Source organism: Corythoichthys intestinalis, chromosome 18, assembly GCF_030265065.1.
Source record: "Corythoichthys intestinalis isolate RoL2023-P3 chromosome 18, ASM3026506v1, whole genome shotgun sequence".
NCBI lineage: Eukaryota > Metazoa > Chordata > Actinopteri > Syngnathiformes > Syngnathidae > Corythoichthys > Corythoichthys intestinalis.
The window spans coordinates 16,823,708-16,840,824 of NC_080412.1; the positions used below are offsets into that span (position 1 = coordinate 16,823,708).

Consider the following 17,117-nt stretch of genomic DNA (forward strand, 5'->3'; position numbering starts at 1 on the left):
TGAAAACGTTGAGTCACTGCCATTGCTAAAAGCTCACATTTGACCTAAAACCACTTCAACAAAGAGCACATTTAAATAGTGACTATGGAGTCGTTAATTGTATTAAAAATAACGCCCAAATACCAGGAAACCGTTTTGAAAGCGCGTCGACATATTTGTCTAGCATTTACTTAACGGCCACCGCTGCTTACGGAGAGCATTTACAGTCAGAAAATTCATCCCAGTATCCCAGTCATTCCGCAGTAACTGGAGTTTAAAAAATGATCCGAGTCATTTTATTCACCTCGAGGCATCGTTAATTTTGCCAGCTGTAAGCATCACGTTTTGCCTAGACTACTTTTCATGCGGGACAACGCGCTGACATCACGTGCGTAGAGGAAGAAGCAATAAAAAATAATAAAAAATTAAAGTAAAAAAAAACTTACCACAGCCGCTACAAACTACGCCGACGTTGCTAAAAACAACGCCGTATGATGCTAGTTTGGTAGCAGGTAGTCTCCGATGCGTCTCATAGATATCGTATGCATTTAAGACTAGATGTGAAATGCCAGACTCGGCCGCGTCTGGGCAGCGTTAGTAAATAGCCGCCATCTTTAAGCAGTAGACTTGTCTTCGCTTATAAATATAACGTTACTGTCACTCGCTAATGTAACGTTATCCCTTCGGAGGACTAGGTTTCTATTGATTATGATCACTGTCGATGCGTGGTTAACGTGTCTTACATACAGGCTTTATTTAATCGGTAAAACACAGCGCTGTAGAGTGATGAGGGTGTAAAATTAAAACATAATAAAGCTAACTGTCAGTTTTAGCTCAGTAGTCATTACTGAATTAATGTGTCATACATTTATTTTGAACACTGCAAAAACTCAAAATCCTACCAGTACTTACAGTTTAGACTACTTTAAAACTTAACTAAAACTTAAAAATAGCTTGACACAAATGGAAATGAAATTGAAACACGTGGGAAAAACGTAGCTTTCAAGTGATGTGTGTTATCAAGTGTAATTACATTTTTAGGTAAGAAATATGTTTTTTTTTTTTTTTTTTTTTTAATAAGATCTAGAAGTTTTTTGAGTGAAAGCAGTGATTTTTTTTCCTAGTCACATCTTAGATGCAATTGTTGGCTGTTTTCAACAATGTACATTGAAAATAAAGACATTGATTGACTGAAAATGGTTCAATATTGAATTAAATGTCTTTTTTTCCTCATGTATATTTATAATTGCTCTTTACCTTAAAAAAATGTTTTATCCGATTAATCAATAGAATTTTCAGTCGATTACTCGATAACTAAAATATTTGATAGCTGCAGCCCTTTTGTTTGAGCATGTGAACAGGTGTCTTTTATACAGGTAACAAGTTCAAACAGGTGCAGTTACTTCCGGTAATGAGTGGAGAACAGGACGGGTTCTTAAAAAAAAACTAAGAGCCGAAATATTTACTAGTTGGTAATGTATCAAATACTTATTTCATGCAGTTAAATACAAATTTATTATTTAAAAATTATACAATGTGATTTTCTGGATTTTTGTATTAGATTCCGTCCCTCACAGTTGAAGAGAACTTATGATACAAATTACAGATCTCAACATGGCTTGCAAGTGGGAAAACCAGCAAAATTGGCAGTGTATCAAATACTTGTTCTCCCCACTGTACAATGTCAGAGTTTCCTAACACGGAGCTGTGTGTCAGGATGAACTAGTTCAACCCTGGAGGAATGTGTTTGTGTAAAACTAACTGCTGTACTTTGCCCTTCCCTTTGCTTGGAAATAATGACAGGGGCCCTTAAAAGTGTTCCTGGAAAAAGCCGTACGGACACCTTGCACTTGCGAAAAGTGGTTTATCACGTGAAAACACTGTATTGAGCGCTAGATAAGAAACATGTCAAAGGTTATTACATTTGAATGAAACAGTTGCCGTGAATGAGGACAGCTTTCTTATGTAAATGACCCCAAATGGACTTTTGACGTTGCAACTTGGAGGAGCATTTGTTTCCATAACCGGTTTCGCAAGGAACAAGTTTGTTCAGTTTTGCTAGAACTTTCTGAGGTTGGGTGAATACAAACAATTTATCATGTCACCGCTCACTTGGGAGAAAGAATGATTTCACTGCGACTGTTTCCTGTTGTTTCAGAATGGACCTTGTTAAACATACCGGTGGATGCCATTGCGGAGCTGTTAGGTTTGAAGTATGGAACTCTCCAAACCTCCATGTTTTTGATTGCAAGTAAGGGTGCTCATTGTATTTTAGGAGTGTGATTCAGAACCTAATATTTTACATGTGCCCCCCCCTTGCTTTCTACTGTTGTTTTCAGTTGTAGTGTTTGTACAAAGAAACAAAACCAACATTTCATTGTCCCCAAATCCAACTTTACACTTGTACAGGTAGGAAGTCTCCCCCCACCCCCAAAAAAACCTCTTAAATACAAGGATTTGTGTTTTCAGCTTGTCCCTTTTTTCCTCCCTAGGGTGAGGATCATCTGACCACGTATACATTTAACACCCACGTTGCAAAACACACCTTTTGTAAGAAGTGTGGTGTTCAGAGTTTCTACACACCGCGGTCCAACCCTGACGGATATGGTATGAGGAAGAACTGCCTACACACACAATTCTCAAAACATTTCCGTGTGATGTAAATATATTTTGTTTGTGGTGTAAACACCAAACTGACCGTGGTGTGAATTTGACATAGACCAACAGAAGTAAACACACTTCAGATTACAGTGATTTAGATGAATTCACGCAAAAAAAAAACTTAAAGCAACACTAGGTAACTTTTCAGTTTTGGTTGATTTTAGACAAAAGCGGTAGTGTTTTACCTTTAGGAAGACTGCGTTTCGCATGAAGACCAGCGCACAGTGTCATAAAATCATGATCTACCGGTCGCCTGCAGATGGATTAAACGACATTTCTGTTTCCAACGGCTATGTGAAGGATGAATAGCAATGGGGGAATGAATCCAGTTATGTCTAAACAATAGCATATGACGATGTTGATAATAAGAAACGTTTGATTTTGTACCATAATCCCCCACCGGCCCGTCGACCCCCCCACTGCTGGAACTCGTCAGCGCTGACGAGTTCGGTTGGGGGGGGGCACGTCAGAAAGTGAAAGCCGGACCAATTTTTTTTCTTGAGTGTTATCCTGGTAGCCTCCTTTTTTTTTATTCTTGTCGGACAAAACTTTTTGCTTTTTGTCTCTTTTGTTGCTCTGCCATCTTTGCAGAATTCGCGCGAAAGTGTTCGCATCCACTTCTGTCTTTATAACGAATGTGGAAAGGAGTAAGTGACGTATACCTTAAAGCAGTTAGCACATTTGTATTTTTTTGTGTGGCAGTCGTCCTGCCATCCTTCTCAAAGTTAATTAGTGCCGGTGAAAGCGATAGACCACCACAAGATATAAAAGACATTCAACTATTTGTCAAAATATTGTTGGCGGTTCTGTTGAAACTTGTCCTAATCATTTCGCCCGTTTTGTTTCTTTCGCAGGTGTTGCACCACATTGTTTGGATCCAGGCACAGTCCAAAGTATCACAGTAGAAAAATTTTGGGGAGACAAATGGGAAGAAAGCATGCAGGCACATAAGACCATCAGGGACATGTCAAAACACACGAAAGACATTCAAGAGACAAAATAATTCTTAGTTTTAGTTTTTAATCAGCAGTATAATAGAAAAAAAACCAAAGCTTTACATCTTTTCTGTAAACAATACTGACTAAACATAATAAAGTTTATTGCGGCTGTAAATTGAGTGTACTAAGTAATGGCAATGACTTTATGACACCAATGACCTATTCTGTGTCTTTTTCAAGTATATTCACAGCTTATTTAATTTATATATAGCTACAAGTATAACATTTTTAATACATTTTCTCAACCTTTGGTCCTTGTGGAATCATCTGGAATGTGTTAACAAACATGTAGCGTGAGAAGGTGATGTAAAGATACCGAAACCAAACCAGTTGAGTGCGATGACAAAGCATTGCGGCCTGCAAAGATGACAGTTTAGATTAAAAAAGCAAGTGTCTTTGGCCACTTGATGCTTTTAGACTCCTCAGTGGTATACTGAAGACTTACTTTGCACTGCTTGTAGCCCTTTGAGCCTATTATGCAGCAAAGGGATGAGGGAAGCAGCCAGCTGAGAGGAAGTTCTAGGAAGGAGACATATTTCCTGAGCAGGCCGACAGACACTAAAGAGAACAAACAGCAGTCTGGGGAACAGGAAGAGATAGCTTTTGTTTAATGTTACAGCTGCAGATGATTATTATCAATGTAGAACATTCTCGTGGCACATTACAAAATTGAGGGAAATACAGCACTACTACAAGACAGGTGTCCTGACCTGACTCTGAGAATAAAATTGCATTGAGCTACAATTTATGTACAGTGACGAGGAGAAGTATTTGCAGCCCTTGTGATTTTGCAAGTTCACCCACTTACAAAATAGGTAGAGGTAGGGGTGTGACAATATATCGAAATGGTGATATAACGTGATACTTTGTATCCCAAAAGGTTATCGATATGCTCCAGCCAAGAATCGAGATATCGTTTTAAAAAGGTTACCTATAAGGCTGCATTGATGGTGCTCGACGCCCAATCATTTAGACTGGGAACGTTTGATTATTCGAAAGCAGAGCATTTACAGTTATTATGTCCAATTTTCAGGGCATTTGCAGGTCATTTACTGTTCATTTTGGGGCATTTACAGGTCATTTCCTGTTGAGTTTGAGTCACTGTCTATTGATTCGGGTGATTCCCAGGCCACTTCCTGTTCTGTAACTCAAAATAAACAGGAAGTGACCCATAAAATACCCCAAAATTAACAGGAAGTAACTGAAAATCAACAGGTAAATGACCTTAAATGGCCCAAAATTACCTCATTGCCTGGCATTGGCTGCCACTGATGGCCATTGACGTTCAGTTCGTTTCAACTGGGAGGAACATTCGTTCATTCGCTGCCATCCCTCCCACTTCTAATGGATTGGACGTCTACAAGTGATGAACTCATTCCAGTTCACAGAAGAAGCTTGTTTTTCTGTTCATTAGTGCTTTGTAAAATCTCATAGAATGATTTCCTGACCAATGTATTGATAACCGTTGTATCGCCATATCGTCAGATCATCGTTATTGTGAGCTTTGTATCGCAAATCGTATCATTTCGTGAGGTACCCACTCATAGGTAGAGGTCTGAAATTTCAATCATAGATGAATTTCCACTTATAGAGACATAATCTAAAAAAAATACGGAACTCATATTGTATGATTTTTCAATAATTTACTGGGGTTCATAAGTATTTGTACCCCTGAGAAAATCAGTGCTAATATTTAGTGCAGAAGCCTTTGTTTGCAATTACAGAGGTCAGACGCTTTCTGTTGCTCTTCACCAGGTTTTCTCATATGGAAACAAGGATTTTGGCCCATTCGTCCACACAAATCTTCTTTAGAACTGTCAGGTTTGGAAGATCCAGCCACGACTCATCTTCAAGTCTCTGACTGAGGGAAGGAGGTTGGGGCCAAAACATGACTATACCTTTCACCATTCATCCTCTGCTTTATATAGTATAGTCGTCCTGTCCCCTTTGCTGTAAAGCAGCCCCAAAGCATCATGTTTCCACCCCAATACTTCACAGTGGGGATGGTGTTCTTGGGATTGTACTCATCCTTTTTCCTCCACACACGACGAAAGTTTGCACCAAAATGTCGTACTTTGGTCTCATCTAACCACATGACTGTCTCCCATGACCCCTCTGCATCATTCAGATGGTCGCTGGCAAACTGCAGATGGGCCTTCACATGTATTGGCTTCAACAGAGGAACCTTCTGAGCAATATGTGATTTTTTTAACCATTGCACCATAGTGTACTACTTACAGTAGCCAAGAAAATGTGCATCCAGCTCTCTTCAGGTCTGTGACCAGCTCCTGCCGTGTAGTTCTAGGCTGAGCCCTCATTTTTCTCATCATGAATGATGCCCCACGAGGAGAGATTTTACATGGAGCCCCAGTCCGAGGTAGTTTATCAGTCATGTTTAGCCTTTTCCATCTTCTAACAATTGCTGCAACTGTTGATTTATTCTTATCAAGCTGCTTTCCAATTGTCCAATAGCCTTTTCCAGCTTTGTGGAGCTCAACATTTTTTTTCTCTGGGGTCTGTCAAAAGCTCTCTGGTCTTTCCCATGGTTGCAGTTGGATTATAACTGACTGCGGTGCACGGGTCACAATAATGAGCTCAAATGGGTGGTGGGTGGGTGGTTACTCATGGGGTAAAGGTGGATTTTTTTAAAGGTCGACTGACAACTCTTTGAGTGTCATAATTATTGCTGATTCTCAGGGGTACAAATACTTATGAACCCCAGTAAATTACAAAAAAAGTATTTAAAAAAATCATACAATATGACTTCTAGAGGTTTTTTAGATTATGTCTTTATGAGTGGAAATGCATCTTTGGTTGAAATTTCAGACCTCTACCTATTTTCTAAGTGGGTGAACTTGCAAAATTCTAAGGGGTGCAACTACTTCTGCTCCTCAATGTATCTTTTTGTAGATGATTTAAAAAATAGTTTGAGTTTTTTGTCAAAAAGTAATCTAGCAACTAATTAATGAATAAATCATTCTAAGGGAAATCGTTTGCGTTTATGTAAAATCATATACGTTCTATCCTTTTGAACTGGGAAGGGCTGGCAGTAACCGTGGCCCCATGAGCCTTGAAAGCTTAAATCACTGTGTGACGATAACTCATGCTGTACAGCCACGTGAAGGAGCTTAACTATCACGTTGAGGCTAATTCCCCCAACAGGCCTGAGAGATGAATAATGTGCCATTCAGTCAACAATTCAGAACTGTAAAAACCTGTTTGAGCACGACCGATGACGCATTTGCTTGCCTTTTTTTGTTTAAATGATTTAATGAAGGATGTTTGACAAAGCCTAAGCTACTGAGAAGAGATGTGACGAACCAGCAAAGTTAACTGACTGAATTCCTATTTCACCTAACAATGTGTAAAGGTAGTTAATTCAAATTGCTATGTTTGCAACACTGACTGTGGTTTTACAAAGCTTTCACGGCCTTGGTGTTAGTGGAATCTGTTCATATCACATATGTCAAATTAAATGGTCCTTGGAAAACTTCCTGCCCTCAGGGTCACCAAAATATATTGAAAATCACTGATGTGCAGCATCATGGCCTTGTAAATGAAATGTGCAAAGTACAAATGAAAATCTCATGACACAGACATCAACCCGTAACGTTTCTGGAACTGCAGTGTGCACAAGAGGGCGCTATATATTAAAGCACAAACAAAAAAAAAACGTTTTGTACCTCAAAAGAAGGACATGAGGATGAAAATTTTGGAGTCATTTTTCCAGTACAGTAAAAAAATAAATACATAAATAAAAAGAAGTAGCACAGGCTATGCTGACTTCTTTGTGTAGTCACAAGTGGAAAAATAATGACAAAATAATAAAGTTATGTTTACCTTTAGGTAGTTGGTCAGTGGTAGCGAGATGCCTGTAGTTGGAGAAAAAGAACAACTTAAGGAAATATCTCAGAGACAAAAATGAGTTGAGAAAAAAAAATATGGGGCTTGTGTTTAAAAATGAGGACAAAAATCAGCAACGGAACCTTGCCAGGATGTGAGAATAGAGGTCTACTGTACTTCCTCTGCTTATAAAATGTAACCAAAGTACCCAAAATGAAGCTGCGCATTGCCAGGTGTATTGTGATGGTGTTGCAGTTTAAAATAAATGAGGTCTGAAGTTGGATGGAGAGCCATAAATTAAGTGAAATATTTGTGACTAAGACTGGCTGAACAATCTAGTTAAGTTCGAAGATAAAAATGTACGTTCCTGCATAGACAAGCTTGTTTGGTCACACTACTAAACCAGAGCTGCCCTCCCACTTCACCGCTTTGCTGTCAGGATTTATTGATTTTCTCGGAGACTGCTTTTGAGGAGTCTTAGTCACGTACCTGAATAATCATTAAAAAAACACAGTTGAAATGTATTTGTAAGTGACTTTGTGAGGTAACGTTCTTGGCAAAAACTGTCCAAAAAATGTGTTTAATGATTAACAGAGGATAACATTGGTAGATTAAAAATTCCAAAGCCTTGAAATTCAGCCTACCTGACAGCTTTATAGATAGCTATGTGATTGCTATGGCCACTCACTCCTCTTCCATCGAACGTCAGCACCTGAAATATTCAACAAAATTAATATAAATATGGGGTGGAAGAGTAGAATATAGCAGTGAAGTGCATCTTTGTATTGCACCCTGTGCTCATTGAAGCTTAGCTTTGCGAATGACAGCCACTGAGTTAAATCAATCACAACTCTATATTTCTGTGCCTATTCATTTGAATGTACTGTATCCCCTTTTTAATTAACAGCTTTATTAATCTATAGTTGTATTTATTCATAAAAAAAAGATTAATAATGAAATGAAAATTGGATTAGCAATAATGTAAGACCACACTTCTATAGCAAATGAAAGGTGAAAGAACGTTAACAAGTATTTATGTATTTATCTATTTTTATTACCAGGAAGTCCCATGGCCTATAAAGGGTTAAAAAAATGTTAAACAAAAGTCTTGTAAGTACAGTGCAAAACCTGTTTAAATATTTTTTCTCTCCCCATATTTACACTGTTAGCCCCCAAATACAAAGTAATAACTTCACATAGAAAATAATAATCTTTTGAATACCTGGTTATTAGATTTTCTTCTTCGCAAAAACAAAAAAAAGAAAACAACAACAAAAATCTTGAACTATTATTATTTTTTAAATTATCCCCAATAAAAATATAACAAAATAACAAAAACAAAACTCAAATTTATTTACAGTGGTATGGAAAAGTATCTGAACCTTTGGGAATTTCTCACATTTCTGCATAAAATCACCATCACATGTGATCTGATCTTTGTCAAAATCACACAGATGAAAAAACAGTGTCTGCTTTAACTAAAACCACCCAAACATTTATTGGTTTTCATATTTTTAATGAGGATAGTACGCAAACAATGACAGAAGGGGGAAAAATAAGTGAACCATCAAATTTAATATTTTGTGGCCCCTCCTTTGGCAGCAATAACTTCAACCAGACGCTTCCTGTAGCTGCAGATCAGTCTGGCACATCGATCAGGACTAATCTTGGCTTATTCATCTCTACAAAACTGTTGTAGTTCAGTCAGATTCCTGGGATGTCTGGCATCAATCGCTGTCTTTTGGTCAGGGGTCCCCTATCCGGCCCGTCTCCACATTTGGTCCGGCCCCCTGAACAATACCAGAGAGCATTTTTTTTTCTCAATAGTGTTATTTCCTGGCTTTTTTTCTGTGAAGAACCCAGAGAGGCTTATTTGGTTATCTATTTAATTAATAGTGTTATTTATTGTATTATATTATATATTATAATTTTTATTTTATTTACTTTTGTTCCATGAAGAATCCAGAAAGGGTTATTTGATTGTGGCTTTCTGAAAAACAATAAATCTTTACATTTAGGCACTCCTGCAATCGTCAAACTTTTTCTGTTACAAACTGATCCCGGCCCCTCATCAGACAAGGGAAAAGTTAAGTCGCCCTCAAAGGAAAAAAGTTTGGGGACCCCTGCTTTAGGTCATGCCACAGCATCTAAATGGGGTTCAAGTCTGGACTTTGACTTGGCCACTCCAGAACTTGTATTTTGTTCTTCTGAAACCATTCTGAAGTTGATTTACCTCTGTGTTTTGGATCATTGTGTTGTTGCAGCATCCACCCTCTTTTTAGCTTCAACTGTCTACAGACGGCCTCAGGTTTTCCAGCAAAACATCCTGATAAACCTTTAAATTAATTCTTCTATTAATGACTGCAAGTTTTCCAGGCCCTGAGGCAGCAAAACAGCCCCACATCATGATGCTCCCTCCACCATGCTTCAGGGTGGGGATGAAGTGTTGATGTTGGTGAGCTGCTCCATTTTTCCTCCACACATGACGTTGTGTGTTACTCCACACATGACGTTATGTGTTACGATTCATGAACATCCAGACTTTTAGAGATGTTTTTGTATCCTTTCCCAGCTTTATACAAATCAACAATCCTTGATCGCCGGTCTTCAGACAGCTCTTTTGACAGAGCCATGATGCACACCAGACAATGCTTCTTATCAAGACAATTCTTACCTGGTGTGTGTTTTATAGTGGGCAGGGCAGCTTTAAACCACTCATCAGTAATTAGGCACACACCTGACTTAAAATTGTTTGGTAAAAATTGGTTTCAATTGCTCTTTAAGTCTTCTTAGGCAGAGGGTTCAATTACTTACTTTTCCCCCTTCTGTCATTGTTTGCATGCTATTATCATTAAAATATAGAAATACAAATATAAAAATATTAGGGCTGTCAAACGATTAAAACTTTTAATCGAGTTAATTACAGCTTTAAAATTAATTAATCGTAATTAATCGCAATTAATCGCAATTCAAACCATCTATAAAATATGCCATATTTTTCTGTAAATTATATATATATTCTGTAAAATAAATTGTTGGAAAGCTAAAACACAAGATGGATATATACATTCAACATACGGTACATAAGGACTGTAGTGGGCATTTCACTCTACTGTCATTTAAATCTGTCTATGCTGTCCTCACTCCGAAGCGTCTACTTTTTCCAAAGCTAGACAGCTAGTGAACGACGCCTTAATAATTAGACTTCTTCCTTTTTCATCTGATTTATTAATAAAATGGCCTCAAACCATTGTCCTCTTTAGACCGTCGTAAAACTACGAAATAAAAGTACACAAGCATTGCATTAGCAACAACGTTAGCTTAGCACGCTATACAGGTTCACTAAACATAAACAAAAAGCGTCTCATACAAAAAATAAAACATTTCGCTTACAAACATAATATGTACATTCTTTACAACAACCATACTTACGGACATATCTTGTCCAAGGATCATATAAGCACAACATTATCAGCCCGAGACGTCGTGCAGCCATAATGAACTGGCAAGAAAATAATAAACCATGTCGCAAAGCGACCACAAGAGTTCGCTGTTGGACAGCAAAAAAAGCCTTGCTGTATAACTTACCAAAAGGCAGAATACTTTCTGAGCGGGACATGTGCGTTAATTGCGTCAAATATTTTAACGTGATTAATTTAAAAAATTAATTACCGCGCGTTAACGCGATAATTTTGACAGCCCTAAAAGATATATAAATGAAAATGTTTGGGTGGTTTTAGTTAAAGCACTGTTTTTTCATCTGTGTGATTTTGACAAAGATCAGATCACATTTGGTAGTACTTTTATAAAGAAATGCAAGACATTCCAGAAGGTTCAGATACTTTTTATTACCACTGTATTGCTCAGGTCTAGCATGAGTAATCAAACAGTAAATGAAAGAAAAGCTATGACTTCGAGTTGTACATACCATGTTGATAGAGTGGGCTCTCAAGTGCTTTGCAATTATAGAGTTTAGCAGGGAGACCCTCCATTCTGCTTTGGGGTCGTCTGGAAGTTTCCTAGAAGGCAAAGAAAAGTAGTTTGGCTTCACTAGGTTGTGATGAAAGGAAATCAAAATTTTACTGAGATGTCTGGAGTGTAGCCTCAAAGGAGTGACAAAGATTAATTACAGCAAGGGTGAGAAAATGTTGGAATGTTAAGGGCGGCGAGCACATTAAACATCCCAAATTGCGAGCCCAATCTATTGTGTTGACTTCACCTTAATAGATATTGTTCCCTGGGGTATATGTACGTGTATAAAGCAGGGGTGGCTTCGAGGCCATGTCAACTCTCATTCCCTTTCCTTTTGTCGCAAACAATGAATCAGGACAGTTGAGCAAGTAGTGGGAAGTGATGGATTAGGTCACAAATCTATTGGCTGCCAGTGAGGCTCAGGCTAAGAGGTGGTGTACAGGGGTCGCTGCAACACAGGGAGGAGGGGCTGTGGTTCAAATTGGCTCGTCATAATGAGACTAGAGTACTGCGGACTGCTTCAACATCATATGTGTTTGTAGAGTTAGATGAAAGTGGCTGTGAATGCCAAGTTTCAGCACATTGACATCTAGCGCTGTCAATGGCAGCCAATGTGTCGGCTTGTCACACATTGGCCAAACTGAAGATTTAGGCCTGTTTTTCACTCGTAAATGTTTGTGGCTCAACATTTTATGGTTTCTTTCCTGGATTGAGCCACACTACAGCCCTCCACTGAGTTCTGCGAAAAGTGAAATTTGATTATTTTCTACTGAGCTTTGTGGGTTTATGTTACAGCATGCTGGAGCCGTCTTTTTCACTCTTGCATTTATTCAGCTGTTATTTTAGACAAAAACACAAGACACCTGACCTCTCCTGAAGCAGACCAAGTCTTGGCGTCGCCATGGCAACACAGCAAAATGTCCTAAAATAACCTCGGCATCCACCACTTGTTGCTATGCATGTGGATACCTAATTGCTCGCAGGCGTTTGTGTGCAGTTGCTGAACTTTAGCCCAGTGAAGGGATTGTGTGTGTTTGTCGGGGTGTGGGGTGTTTGTGTATATATGTGTCACATAGGACTTGTTTAGTCTGGTCAAATTAAGCACTGGCCTGTATAAAAGACAGACTACATAAATAATACAGATAAAAATGTATTAAGTCTTCTCACAAATGGCTTGTGATACTACAGGGCTTTCAGTTCAAATTTCAGGATGAACCTAAAATACTCTTTACAGGAGAACTTAAATTGACCTTCTTTAAATTTCAGGATGCATGTCAAACTGAATATTGAATTATTTTGTCACAAACACATCTCATAGTAATAAAAAAAAGCTGAAGTCATCAGGTAGATGATTTAAAGTCCATTTGAAATAGTGAGCGAAAGCCTGGTTGGGTCTGATGAAAGACGACACTGTTAGATTTGTGCAGTGAGCAGTTATAATCAATTGCTGGGAGCAGACTGAGGTCAAGCCAGCGCGAGTGCAGAGGCAGCAGAGCGTGTTCCGATCAAGCTTGATCACAAAGGCCACAAAATGCGCCGGGGCCCCAAATTCTGTCAACACAGCTGTCCTATTCATGAGCAATAATGGGAAAATCCCATTTTCAAACTAGATTTACATGTCATCTGACTTTCTGTCTTCTTGAAGTTCCAAGAGAGACACAGTTGCTGCTACCATTACAGTACTTTCTCATAGGATAAATGTCTAATCTAGTGACAAATTAATTCAAAAATTGTAAATTGGATGAAAAGAGCCAAATGTGGCTCAAGAGCCGCAGGTTGCAGGCCCCTGATTGGATGCCTGTCATCGTCAATGGCACTGAAGGAGTTTTTGGGTCATGTAGGCCACAATATGTCCAAATATAAAGACAGTCTTTAAAAAGTAGAGGAGAAAAAAATTAGAAAAAAAAAAAAAAAATTATCGGTGAAAAAAATTGAGATCTTACTTTTAGGCCATATAACCCTTTTCCCAGCTAAATAGAGGCTAGCACTCTAGTACACAGCAAGTCAACTAGTGTGCAGTGACCTACATAAACAGCGCATCGGAGCTTTGCCAATATGGAGACAACAGGAATTGGGGTTGGGGGGTGCAATGGTAAGAACAGACAATCAGTGGAGTTGCAAAATTCTTATTAGACGTGTGCTCAAATAGAACAATACCCAGAAATGGGCAACAATCCCTGTGTACTGAAAGCTCTGAACTCAAAGTTCAAATAAAATGGCACATACACACATGCTAACATGCACATTCACAAACAAATCAGTCAATATTCATATGCAGACAAAGCCTGGAGATGCTTCGAAAAACATTTTCAATGGAAAAATGCATCATTCAATTATTTCTGCACCCTGCTTACTTGTGGTCTAGTATGGTAATTCTGGAGGGATGTATCCCCAATTTAGCACAGCTGTTGAAAAGTTCTTGTTTACGCTGTACACCTTGATTGCAGTAGTTACCTGTAAACAAATATTGGTACAACATGACAACGGCTGCTTCATTAGTTTTTTTTCTCTTGAAATTATAAATGAATTTCACATAGAAATGTATGCCCTACCCACAATATCACGTACCTATAGTATTACCAAGCGTCCTAAACAGAAACAATTAATTTAATTTTAAACAAAAAAGGATTTTTGTTTAGATAAATTATCTTGGTTCATTGGCTTACATTCAAAATAAATTGAAAAGTACTGCTAAAAATGGGAACATCCTAAAATAAAAATATGAAGAACCTAAATAAAAGAACATTAAAATTCAATACAGTGATCCCTCACATATCGCTGTTAATGGGGACCGGAACCGACCACGTGAAGTGAAAAACCACGAAGTAGTGTCACCACCCAACATTTTTAACATACATTTTTTTTGTGTATATATAATATCAATAAGTGTATAAAGCCCTATAAATGCATACATTATCATTAGAACATTAAATAATATTTTAAGTTTGAAACATGTAAAATAAAATATTAATACTAAAATAACATACATAAAATAATGTATAAATATGTGCTGTACATTCTCTCTCTCTCTCTCTCTCTCTCGCTCTCTCTCTCTCTCATATGATACGTCAGTGTGGGAGGGGTGTAGGTGTTCATACATACATAGATGTAAACAAAGTGTATATAAATATGTTTTTAGAATTATTTTGTTCTTATAAAAAGATACTAGTTGTAACAAGATTAAAAATCCGAGATGCACAGAGAGAGCGAAAGTTGAGCTGTGAAGTAGCAAGGGATCACTGTATTGTATTCATATATATTAATAAACACAATAAATAAACAATGTTTATTTATTTATGATATTTTTCAAAAATAATGTTTTTTTTATTTTGAAAGTTTAGTTCAAATTATTTTTCGATATTTTTTCTCCTTCTTTTTAATCTTTTATTTTTTAACTTTGTATTTCACCATTCCAGTTGTAAAATTCATTTCTTTCTCTGTCTCTCTTATTATCATTTTCATGTACTTATGTATTCCCCCATTACTAGTAGACGTACAATGTATCACAAAAGTGAGTACACCCTTCTCATTTCTGCAGATATTTAAGTATATCTTTTCATGGGACAACACTGACAAAATGACACTTTGACACAATGAAAAGTAGTCTGTGTGCAGCTTATATAATAGAATTAACTTATTTTTCCCTCAAAATAAAGCCATTAATATCTAAACCCCTGGCAACAAAAGTGAGTACACCCCATAGAAACTAAGTACATCCCTAAATGTCCAAATTGAGTAGTGCTTGTCATTTTCCTTCCAAAATGTCATGTAACTTGTTACAGGAGTGCTGTCAGCATTGCTGCAGAGATGATAGAGGTGGGGGGTCAGCCTGTTAGTGCTCAGACCATACGCCGCACTCTACATCAAATTGGTGTGCATGGCTGTCGGAAGCCTCTTCTGAAGACGGTACTTAAGAAAGCCCGCAAACAGTTTGCTGAAGACATGTCAACAAAGCACATGGATTACTGCAACCATGTCCTATGGTCTGATGAGACGGGCGGGTTTTCTTGTATAAACTAGTTAGTTCGAATAATCGAGTATTCGGAAAAGTAACATCAAAAATTAAAACACCTGAGCTGAGCCTCAAACGGTATTTTTTTTAAAAAAAAGAATGAATGAGGATCTAAGTACAATGAAATAACAATTGGCTAACTTACATAGCAAAAGTCCGCTAGCTCAAATGCTCTAAAACGCTCACTTTTTTTTTAAACAATGCTCTTAACACATACTCCCACAAAAAACGGCTAAATAGACCTGTAAACTAAATTACGAATGCATTAAAAAAACATTAACTCAAACAAAAACTTCGCTTATGTTGTTCTTAACAGGGAGCAGTTGGATTCAGACATTTGAAACGAGTTATGTCTTCTTCACTGTTGCCACTAGAAGGCAGTGTATCCACCAAAAAAGGATAAAACTAAATGCAAACACTTTCAAAACAAACGATTACAACGCCACTTTAATTAAATGAATACTCAAAGCGGCTAAATTTCATTCGAATCTTTTTTCTAATCGAATTACTCGAGTTAATCGTTGCAGCAGTGATTACATGAATATTAAAAACATCCATTTACAGCGCTAAATAATCCAGTTTGACTGACTTAATGTTCATTCGCCCTTCCCCGTCAGTGGCAGTGAAACATGATCATTCAAGAACAGCCATCGCCATTTAAATTGATTTGTTGTCAATATCTGTCAATGGCAATGAATGAGTTCAATAAGGTTCGACGTACAGAATTGGGTTATGATGCCTCGAAGTCCCCCTTCCCTATTTTACCTTAAGGTTAATCAATTTCAGTTTTAACCATTTTGAAAATAAATTATTTTGCGTGCGACTATTTTGGCAGTGCTTGAATGCGCTTAAATTTACTAATGCTTGCACCACTGTAGAACCAAATGAAAATCCAGCAAACGCACGACTACCCATCATAAAGTAGACTTCATAGAAACAAGAAAGAAGTTACTGTACCTTCCGATAAACAAAGCAAATGCACGATGACATTACATTCAATAAGTCGTATGATCGTTGGTCCAAAGAACATGCATTCATCATCCGGATGCGCGGTTACAATCAGACATTCTCTACCAGCCCCATGTGCTTCCAAGCTGAGTAAATAATTGATTTCATTTTTAAACGACCGCCTATGTCGATAATAAATGTACTTTAAACAGATAACGTAAGCCAAAACTACGATGACAACAAACCACAGGTACATTATTTTTCACCGTCCGCATAAACAAACCGTAACAAAACAAGTGTGGTACGATAGGTTCCACATTTGAACAGGGTGTAATTGTCCAGTGTATTCGTAGAAATACATACAAGTGTTTTATGACAACTGTTTATATGTCAACACAAAATGTGTTTTATGACAACTGTTTATATGTGATAGTGTTTTGTCAAGAAAGGATACTTCTTCTATGGCTTGATACTTCCGTACGTATAAAGGTTGTAAGAAAAAAATGTAGGTGATTATCTGGATATGCGATTTTTTTAGATGTAAAATAAGAAAAATGTTTTTTGGGGTAAATATTTTTTCCCCACAAGATTGTAAAAATAATTACAAACAAAAACATTGTATTGTTTGGGGGACGATTTAGCGAGCACGCAGCTTTGTCCTAGCAGATACATAAAAACATTCAATTATAAAAGAAAAACGTTAT

At 37.6% G+C, this 17,117-nt stretch overlaps 3 protein-coding genes across 4 annotated transcripts in view; 2 read left to right on the top strand and 1 right to left on the bottom strand.

The window, feature by feature from the left end:
* The first annotated feature begins 1,168 nt into the window (after positions 1-1,168).
* cenpv (centromere protein V) lies at positions 1,169-5,512 on the top strand. Of its 2 annotated transcripts, none has more exons than XM_057820421.1 (5): positions 1,169-2,022; positions 2,138-2,230; positions 2,319-2,388; positions 2,472-2,638; positions 3,495-3,636. In XM_057820421.1, exons 1-5 carry the CDS (start codon positions 1,949-1,951, stop codon positions 3,589-3,591), a joined length of 501 nt encoding a protein of 166 aa, XP_057676404.1. In that variant the 5' UTR covers positions 1,169-1,948; the 3' UTR covers positions 3,592-3,636. The 2 variants fall into 2 exon arrangements, with proteins under 2 accessions (XP_057676404.1, XP_057676403.1); XM_057820420.1 differs by having other exon boundaries at positions 1,688-2,022; positions 2,472-2,586; positions 3,495-5,512.
* On the bottom strand, positions 3,630-16,695 carry pigl (phosphatidylinositol glycan anchor biosynthesis, class L). Its single transcript, XM_057820419.1, has 7 exons — positions 16,423-16,695; positions 13,808-13,907; positions 11,410-11,500; positions 8,126-8,193; positions 7,479-7,510; positions 4,084-4,217; positions 3,630-3,995 (listed from the first exon to the last, which is right to left on the bottom strand). The coding sequence occupies exons 1-7, from the start codon at positions 16,667-16,669 to the stop codon at positions 3,867-3,869; spliced, it is 801 nt and encodes a 266-aa protein (XP_057676402.1). The 5' UTR covers positions 16,670-16,695; the 3' UTR covers positions 3,630-3,866.
* The window catches only part of ncor1 (nuclear receptor corepressor 1), a 102,603-nt gene continuing 101,997 nt past the window's right edge, over positions 16,512-17,117 (top strand). The window contains exon 1 of the mRNA XM_057820410.1: positions 16,512-16,663. The gene's annotated coding sequence lies outside the window, so the exon portion shown is untranslated. The remainder of the gene's footprint in view (positions 16,664-17,117) is intronic.

What these genes read in the sequence shown, in the direction of transcription:
- pigl (XM_057820419.1), bottom strand. Translation starts at nt 16,669, where the DNA reads ATGTACCTGTGGTTTGTTGTCATCGTAGTTTTGGCTTACGTTATCTGT. An exon ending in ATTACCATACTAGACCACAA is followed by an intron (nt 11,501 to 13,807) that starts GTAAGCAGGGTG and finishes TTTGCCTTCTAG; the next exon opens with GAAACTTCCAGACGACCCCA. An exon ending in AGGGCTACAAGCAGTGCAAA is followed by an intron (nt 3,996 to 4,083) that starts GTAAGTCTTCAG and finishes TCATCTTTGCAG; the next exon opens with GCCGCAATGCTTTGTCATCG.
- cenpv (XM_057820421.1), top strand. Translation starts at nt 1,949, where the DNA reads ATGACCCCAAATGGACTTTTGACGTTGCAACTTGGAGGAGCATTTGTT. An exon ending in CTCCATGTTTTTGATTGCAA is followed by an intron (nt 2,231 to 2,318) that starts GTAAGGGTGCTC and finishes TGTTGTTTTCAG; the next exon opens with TTGTAGTGTTTGTACAAAGA. An exon ending in TCAAAACATTTCCGTGTGAT is followed by an intron (nt 2,639 to 3,494) that starts GTAAATATATTT and finishes TTTCTTTCGCAG; the next exon opens with GTGTTGCACCACATTGTTTG.